Source organism: Zea mays, chromosome 6 (assembly GCF_902167145.1).
Source record: "Zea mays cultivar B73 chromosome 6, Zm-B73-REFERENCE-NAM-5.0, whole genome shotgun sequence".
NCBI classification, from domain to species: domain Eukaryota; kingdom Viridiplantae; phylum Streptophyta; class Magnoliopsida; order Poales; family Poaceae; genus Zea; species Zea mays.
The window spans coordinates 149,712,006-149,721,157 of NC_050101.1; the positions used below are offsets into that span (position 1 = coordinate 149,712,006).

Consider the following 9,152-nt stretch of genomic DNA (forward strand, 5'->3'; position numbering starts at 1 on the left):
ATTTTAAGTAAAAGTGTACAAACAAGTTGTCCTATACCCAGATGATCAATTTTTATCTGTTTATATCGAAGGTAGATGTTATTTTATTCTTCTTCCAACTCCTGCCCAACGTATCTTTTGCTCCTCTAGTTTTCACCATGTGTAATCTGATGCATATGCATGCATTCAGTTTTATCAGAGCAGTGATAGACATGCCAACTACGACGACCCATGCATACAGGCTTGCACAACAAGGTCAGACAAAGCAGCCAAAAATAAAATCTATAGTGTATGTTCATCCAATCCAACCCATATATAACAATTATTGTTTAAGTAAAATGTGTCTCTCGAACTCTCAAAACCAATAAAACAAGTGCTGGAACTTGGCGGCCATCTAAATTATCCAAAATCAGGTTTGCTCAAAACAAATACCGACGTGGCCTAAGTTAGAGTCACTTAAGTCCCCAAACTTAGCATGTTATGTCAATTAGATCATCTGATCTTGGTATGCAATGTAACTCGGGTCCCCAAACTTTCATTAGTGTGCTCCAACGTGGCACGCCATTTTAGCATCCAGTCTAAGCAAACTCGTTTTGGACGGTCCAACCAAGTTACATGACTCATTTTCTGGTTTTCTGAGTTCGAGACCAAGTGACACATCTCAAGTTCGAGCTTAATTTTTTAATTCAAAACGAAAGAACCGCCATGCCCATGCATCATTTTTTCATTCAACAAAAACGAATCAACCGATTCTTTATCGAGTGCCTAGCTCTTTGATGAGAGCAATTTATCGACACTTTGCAAAATATACTTTAACAAATGCCACACTCGGTATAGAAAGACACTCGACGGAAAGAGTCTCTGCCGAGAGCCAAACTATCGGCATAAAAAGGCTCTCCGAGTACTCAGCAAAAATGGGCTCTCGCCAAAGCGTTCAACTACCGACGGTAGTTGACGTCCGTTAACTTTGCCGAGTCTCTAGAGACTCTCGACAAGTTTACTTGCTTTTTTTATTTTTCCCCCAAACTGTTTCTATTGTGTTCCTACAGTATATATACCTACATGTTTAATTTTTGCACAATTACCAAAGTATCTATTATACCGGTTAGATTTAGTTCGTTTAATTGAATTTCTTTGGATAATTCTGATTTAAACTGCATGTCACTCGAAAAATAGAAAACGGTGAATGCAAAAATGATATTCATGCTATTTAGCATAAGTTAAGGCCTATTTGGGAGCACCTAGAGGGGGTGAATAGGTGATCCTGTAAAAATCAATACTAAACAACATAAACTTGGTTTATGAAATGTTAGTGAATTCAAAACCAAGATGCTATGATTAGAGAGGGAGACAACTTCTTCACTTAATTGCTCTTCACAAGATGAGTATTAAATTTAGAGCAATTATAAAGTGAGTAGAAGTAAAGACATTCACACAAGAATAAAAATAGTTGACACAACGATTTTTATCTCGTGGTTCGGCCAAGTAGAACACTTGCCTAGTCCACGTTGTGGCTTCCCAACGGACGGGGTTGCACTCAACTCCTTTCAAGTGATCCAATGATCCAAATACCACGGTTCTCTTTATCGCAAGTTTATCCCCTTTGTGAGGAATCTCTACAAGTTGGAGACTCTCACCCTTACAATATTGATCACAATGAAACCATAAGAGTAAGGGAGGGAATAGAAACACACGCAAGAGCTAGAGTCGCAGCAACCACACGCACACAAGTCAAGAAACGAGCACAAAACACAACACAACGAGTTCATAGCTCAAACAAGTGCTCAAATCTCAAACACAATGAATCGTATGCGTGTTTGCAGAGTCTAGGTGTCTTAGGATGTCCAATGGAGGCTTAGTGTTCTGCTCCATGCGTCTAGGGGTCCCTTTTATAGCCCCAAGGCAGCTATGAGCCGTTGGGGCTCCATTTGGTAGGCAATACTTGCCTTCTATCCGTGGGCGCACCGGACAGTGAACGTTGTCGATTTACTTCCTTCTTTGGCGAAGCCGACCGTTGCAGCTGGGGTCCTCTTAGCACACCGGACAGTCCGGTGCGGCCTGGTGACCGTTGGCTCTGGCCACACGTCGCCCGTTGATTGCGCACTGATTTCGCTGCCGACCGTCGCCGCGGGCGCTGCTGGCTCACTAGACAGTCCGGTGCACACCAGACAGTCCAGTGAATTTTAGCCACAGCGTCCCCAATAATTCCCGAGAGCAGCGAGTTCGTCGCCGCGCCAGCCTGGGCACCGGACACTGTCTTGCACCCGTAGGGTGGTGCAAGTCTGGTTGTTTCAGCTAAACTTCTTTTGCTCCTTTTGGACTTGATTTAACTGAGTTCCTAGCACTTAGACAAGCATGTTTAGCACATAAAACAAATGACTAAGTGTCTAGAACTTACCTTCATACTTGATCCATCTAGATTTGCTTCATATACCTTTGCTCAACATCATGTTAGTTCTCACATAGTGTGTTGTGCATCTAATCGCCAAAACAATATAGAAATGGCCCAAGGGCATATTTCCCTTTCACTATTTTAGGAATATACTAGAGTTTTCGAACAACATACTCATGAAACAAGACCACGAACTTGTGACTAGGGGTTTTAAAATTGTATAAAACATAAACAAAGTAAGAAAATCATGAATCTTGCCAACATGTCATGATATCATATGTAGAGACTCTGATAAAAAATTGAAATTGTTTCGTGAAACTTGTCACGCGATATGTGTAGAAACCTAGTCGGCCTTCACACGAAAGTTATATACCTTCTCTTTGCATTATTATAACATTGGGGTAAAATATTACAGGGCCAGCTAGAAGAAGAGAGGAGAGCACGTATGGAGATGGAGGCGAGGATGAGGGCAGAGCGTGAGGCGGAGCGGGTGATGGAGCGGGCGGCTCGCTTGGCGGATCAGGAGAGGATGGCAGAGATGTTTCAGTACATGTAGAGCCTTGGCGTCGCACAACGTCTTGCTCCACCACCTCAGTTCTCTCCAGATGATGCTACTCAAGTTCCATACTTCTGTGACTATCAAAATTTTAGTTCTGCATGATATATATTCATCTTGTCTGACACATACAATCTTTTCTTTGTGCAGGAACAATCGACGACATCAAACAACCCTTATGGATCGCCCAGCCCACCGCGGAACTAGTACAGCCGCCCACCTCACTGATGATCTCTCGGTTGTGCTTGTGAGACTTATGCAGTTTCAAACTTGAGATACTTATATTTTTGTGGGTCGGTAATACTTGTGTTTGTGAAACTTGGTCTGAACGTGTGAGATTTGTGGTCTCTGTGATACTTATGTTTGTGAAAAACTTGTGAGATTTGTGGTTTTTGTGAGATATGTGGTCTCTATTATATATGTGATGATTATGTGACCTTTGTGTTGTATATGTGATGATTATCTGATATATGTTTTGTTTGTTTGGATGGAATAATAAAAATAAATAAAAAGAGAATTTTTTGTTACTTTATCGAGTGTTAGACTTGGCAAAGAGTTCCTTTGTCGAGTGTTGTGGCCAAAGCATTCGGCAAAGGAGGCATACCTGGAAACCAATAAAGCTTCTTTGCTGAGTGCCTCCCAGCGTACTCGGCAAAGGGACTGGCAAAAGGACCTACTGATGCTCCCTTTGCCGAGTCGTAGCTTGTAGCTCTCGGTATAAAGGCTACCGTGGGGATCCACTGGAACCTTTTTGTCGAGTGACAGGCTAGCAGGCACTCGGCAAAAGCTCTTTTTTTGTCGAGTGCCGTTGAGCACAATCGACAAAGCCTCCGTTACTTATTGCCGTCAAGACCGTCAAGACGAACTTTTTTTGTCGAGCACCGGTTGACACTCGACAGATACTTTGTCTAATATACGACTAAAAGTACCACGAGTAATTAATCATGCAGATCTCACATGCATACTACACATGACGGAAGACTCGATCAATTCAAGACACACATATATATACCACGACTCGCAATATATCTAAATCCCAAAACCAGAAAAGAAGCAAGAAATATAAATAACAGGACGAAGGAATCAATCGTCTCACCAACCTTTTCTAGCTGGTCATCTGGAGGCTGGAGCTATAGCTATGCGACATGGCTACGGAGTACGGACGCCGACCCTGGAAGAAGATGGCTGTCACCATCCGCCATGTGTGCGTGGTGTCGTGTCGTGGTCCACCGCTTGCTTGCCCACCATGCAGCATCACTGCCAGTTACAGACTTACAGTTCGAGCGAGCGATACTGTCCTCGGAGTCGGCCGGAGCGCCGCCGCATCACACGGGACAATCCGCGGCGACGGCGACGTCGTCCTTGGCGTCCCTGGACTTGTCAGCAAGGGCCGCGGCGGCGGGGGGCACGACTCTGCCGCGGCAGAGTGGGCACGTGGTGCGGCGCCGCAGCCACGCGCCCACGCAGTTGGCGTGGAACCGGTGCCCGCACCGCGGGAGGACGCGCACCGAGTCGCCATCGCGCAGCTCCACGATGCACACAGCGCACTCGGGCCGGGCCTTCCTTCCTTCCTCGGCGCCGGCGCTGGAGTACACGGACACGGGCAGGGACGACACCACGTCTTCCATCGGCGTCGACCGTGCGCCGTGGCCCTCGAACCGGTAGCGGGACGCCCATGGGGACGCCACGGGCAGTGAGTCCTCCTCGTCATCGTCGTCGGCGCCGTGTGACGTGGACGGCCCCCCTTTCCCAGAGAAGAACCGCCAGAAGAAACCGAAGACGAGCAGGATCACGAGCACGTTGGAGCCCACGACGCAGGCCGTCAGCACCGCGCCGTGCGGGGCCCAGTGGCCTTCCACCTCCGGCGCCGCCGCAGACGCACCGGCAGCAGGGCTAAGACTACCGCTCCCGCGCGTGGACATGGCTTCTGCGCCGACGAGATGGTTTTGGACAACCCAAACAGCAGAGACTCGCTGCCAATGGTGTGCATAAACCACAACAATTGCGCTTTCTTAGAAGCTAATACCTTCCTTCCAAGAACAAGATGTTGATCAAGTTTGCAATCGAATTGGGAGAACAAGTCACAAGCTTGCAAAGTCTCTTCTGAGAAATTAAGAAGCACCAAATTAAGAGTAAGAGAGAGAAGGAGAGAGAAGAGGGGAGAAGATAGATAGCCAAGAACAAGAATGGCTGAAGAGAAAGGAGGAAGCTGGCGTGCTGTGTAGGAAAGCGGACCTCCGGGGGTCTATAAAAGGTAGATGCGGGGGAGGTGGCAAGGCATTGACTCGGGTGGTTTTGGAGCTTGTTGCATGGCTGGTTATTCATGATGCATGCCGACCATGGCTAGCTACATTTTGTATATTTTCTTATCAGCAGATCTCCATATTCATCAGCAGAAAATGAAATTCCAATCTGTCGTGATTCGGCACGTCAGCTAGTAGGTTAGAGTTCTTCAGCCTCCGAAGTCAGAAGTAGTGCTGTGAATATGGGTCTGCCTTTTTAGGTCAGCACGAGCATAGTCTAAAAACAGAAGTCTAAAGCATGGTCTGTCACAAAATAATATGGACTGAACTAGCACGACCCGATGACAGGATTGGACCGGATCTCAAATTCCGGCCCGTCGGGCCCCTGACACGACACGCACGCATGGGCCAAGCTTGGACCGGCACGGTCCAATGAAGCTCATATTATTTAATTCTTTTAATTTAGTAAGGTATAGACTTAATGTGGTTATAATATTTAGACTTTATGTGATCAAATGTTGCTCATATTGTTTAATATCTTTAATTTAGTAAAATATGGACTTTATGTGGTTGTAATATTTATATTTTATGTGGTTCAAATATATGAGTCGGAATTGAACCGGCACGGGCCAACGAAGGCACGGCATGCTTTAGGGTCGGACCACTGTTTATATATTTTGGACTGGTACGATATGATCCAAAAGTTTTTGGGCCTTCTTGATCCGAACTTATTTGGCACGAAGCACGATGGGTCTAGCCCGGACCGGTCCGACCCGAGTCCAGTACTATTCAGAACCAAGGGTTTCGTAGGAGTCACCGGAATTGAATTATGGATACAATTAAATGTTGATGGCAATGTTGTCAAAGCTTGAATATTCACAGACACTGGTGCTTATGTGGCGCGTGCATGGCACCCTAAACATGTAGCTCGTACGATGGCAGTAACAGCTAAAGCGATATATGTGTTGCATCGTATTTCGTTGGTATGGAGCCTCGCCATTACCGAAGAACAAAGTGTGGGTTGAGAAGGTGTTGAAGGGGACAATGTCAGATGAGGACGTGCAGTATGAATGCCATCACCTCCTAGCTAGACCTCTTTGATTGGTCTTGATGATTTTTGACGGTGAATGTGGCTAAGAAAGCTCAACGAAAAGACCATTATATTAGCCTAATCATGCTAGGAGTTGTATAATTCCAAAGTGGTTACATTCTATTTGTATTTAAAAATACTTTATAATAATCAAACTTTTGTTACAATAAATCATATATTGTAGGAGAAATTAATGATCAGAGTACGATTTTAAAGACTTCGCAATATTATGGAACAGATGGAGTTTTTTGTGCACAAAGTCAATCTAATATGTCGGATCAAATCTGAATGGCACAGGTGGGGTAGTAGACGAGTCTGCTCACCCATTGTTCACCTGTTAAATGGACTTGGATCAGAGGGCTTAAATCATCCTAAGAGAGATAGGAGATTCTCACATCTCACGTAGACGATTCAGGTTAGATCTAATTGGATAACAATGAGTTTGTCCACATAAGCACCAGTGTTCTCTTCTACCTAGGATGACAATAGGCTCTCAATTTTATATTGTAACATTTAAGGACCGAATCAGATTAGGATCGAACCTTATTTCTATTTATTTTTAAACTAATATTTATTTAGGGTCATATCATTTTGTGAAGAAACATTTGGATCACGATCCATTACCACCTCTATTAATACCTCTATTTCACTTGTCATGTACACGTAGATAATTTCTTGAGCAATGAGAAATTGTAGTAGAGTTTGTTAAACTCTACGGTATTAGTTGTATAGCAGAATGTACATAGTCTTTTCTCTCCATGTAAATCTGTATGGTATTGAATATAGCAGAATTTAAACATTTTTTCTACCAGTTTATGTCTTAATAATTGGATTTCGTTAGTGTAAATAGTATTAAGGGTGGGCTCTTTTCTTTATCCAAACAAGACTCTCTCTCTCTCTCTATGTACGTGTTTGTATCACACATTTGTTGTTTTCATAAATTGGCAGGATTCAATTTCATAGAAGAAAAGTAATGTGGTATTCATACTAGAAATGAATTTTATTGCTGAAAAAACATGGACCTGCTACAAGAAGAGGTAGTGTGGGGTTGGGCGATGCGAGGCTCAAATCCCCTTGTGATACTTCTAGGGTATTAATTCCAAAGGATGCCATTTATTGAATAAAATAAATAGTTCTTTATGGGAGTTTTTCTCTTCCTGTGTTTGCCTCCCTTATTTCGGCTCCCTTATTTCCAAACTACCCCTGCAAGTTATTTTTAGGTGAGAAGTTAGCAAACGATGAGGTATATAAAACACCTTAGCTTAATACGTGAATTTCCTAGCCTCATTTGGCCACATTGAGAGCTCATTTGGCGGAGCTCCGCTCCATGATTCTCTAGCTTCGAAAGTTAATTCTATAATAGAGTGATTCTGAGTGGTTCTCTAGCAGAAGTGAATCTATTTGATGAAAATTGTTTGGCAAATAAGCTGTAAAGTGATTCCTGATGAGTTAGAGAGTGGAGAGTATGTTAGAAGCGGTGGGAAGCATGTTTTTTACTCCGACTTTCTAGTATAAAATAAAGACTAGATATACTCCACTTCCACCTTGAAGTAGTTTAGGTTTTTACCGTTTGGCTCTGCGGGAGTGATTCTCGTTGAGAGCGGAGCTATGGGAGTTCTGCCAAATGCTCCCTGACTATCTCCAGCAAACTCGTTATCTCACTCTATATTTCAAACTTTAGTCTACAAACATTGCAATCTACATTACAAAATAGTCTGTAAACAATACAATATAGTACAAAATAGTACTTTATACGGCCTGCTGGAGATGGCCGCAAAATATAAAGAACTCATGCATGCAAATATAAGGGACATAACCTTACTTGGTGAGAAACTACAACAGCTAGGAGCTATCAACACCAGAAAGCAATTTAGCAAACTTCATGTGATCACGATTCTTTTATTTCCCAACAAAATAATAAAACAATATTATGCTACCTGTCAAAGTTGTACTGTTCTCAGAACAAGGACAACAGCAACAACGAACTTGCTTTGGCCTTAAAGAATCCTCAAGCTATGGTTGAGTTGGCTGCCTAGTCAGAGTTGACACTGCTGATGTGTCAATGATTTATTGGCTTAAATACGGTCTGACCACTTCTGAACAGTCCAACTCATCACATGTGCTGCTGACGTGTCTACATATTAGAGGCTGGGCAAGGTTTCTGCCAATAAGGTTTCAGCTTAAGTTCTTGCTTGAATAGTTTATCATGTCCGAAGCTCTTTTCAGAAAGGAAAAAATATTCACAAGATTCTGTGTTCCCCACCTTCCAATGCTGACGATAGCATTGCTTCTACGGGGTATATGAAAATCAGTACTACTTGTACTGTTCGTGATAAAATAGAACAGGAATATATATAAAATTTAGAGGTTAACCTTTCTATCGGCAAGCAGCCTAGATCTAGGACGTGGTCAAACAACGTAACCAGTGAAAAAAATCAAAAGATTTGCATACAAACATTCGTATCACTACCGTAATCATCGCCTTTGCCGAGTGTCGCACTCGGCAAAAAAAGCTCGACAAACAGTGTATCAGCAAAACCTTCTTTGCCGAGTACTTTTCTCGGACACTCGGCAAAGAGGTAAGAAAAGCAGCCGTTACAGCGACGGGTGACGGAGATGGCGTCTTTGCCGAGTGTCCCGTGTGACACTCGACAAAGAATCAATCTTTGCCGAGTGCCACCTGGGACACTCGGCAAAGAACCCGCCAGGGAGGGTCCCCATGTCAGGTTCTTTGCCGAGTGCTATGTACGGCACTCGGCAAAGTGTGCCTCTTTGCCGAGTGTCAGAGACATTACACTCGGCAAAGAACCTATACCAGTGCCCAGGTCTTGGTTCTTTGCCGAGTACTATGGCCCTGACACTCGACAAAAAATTTAGAATGTTTGGAGAAAG

The 9,152-nt window shown here is 43.7% G+C and overlaps 1 protein-coding gene across 1 annotated transcript; it reads right to left on the minus strand.

The window, feature by feature from the left end:
• Positions 1-3,841: 3,841 nt before the first annotated feature.
• LOC100285970 (zinc finger, C3HC4 type family protein) lies at positions 3,842-5,137 on the minus strand. The gene has a single exon (NM_001158859.2). It carries the CDS (start codon positions 4,847-4,849, stop codon positions 4,253-4,255), a length of 597 nt encoding a protein of 198 aa, NP_001152331.2. The 5' UTR covers positions 4,850-5,137; the 3' UTR covers positions 3,842-4,252.
• Between the last annotated feature and the right edge of the window lie 4,015 nt (positions 5,138-9,152).

Bases quoted from the DNA above. Each gene is read 5' to 3' on its own strand.
- LOC100285970 (NM_001158859.2), bottom strand. From the start codon at position 4,849: ATGTCCACGCGCGGGAGCGGTAGTCTTAGCCCTGCTGCCGGTGCGTCT.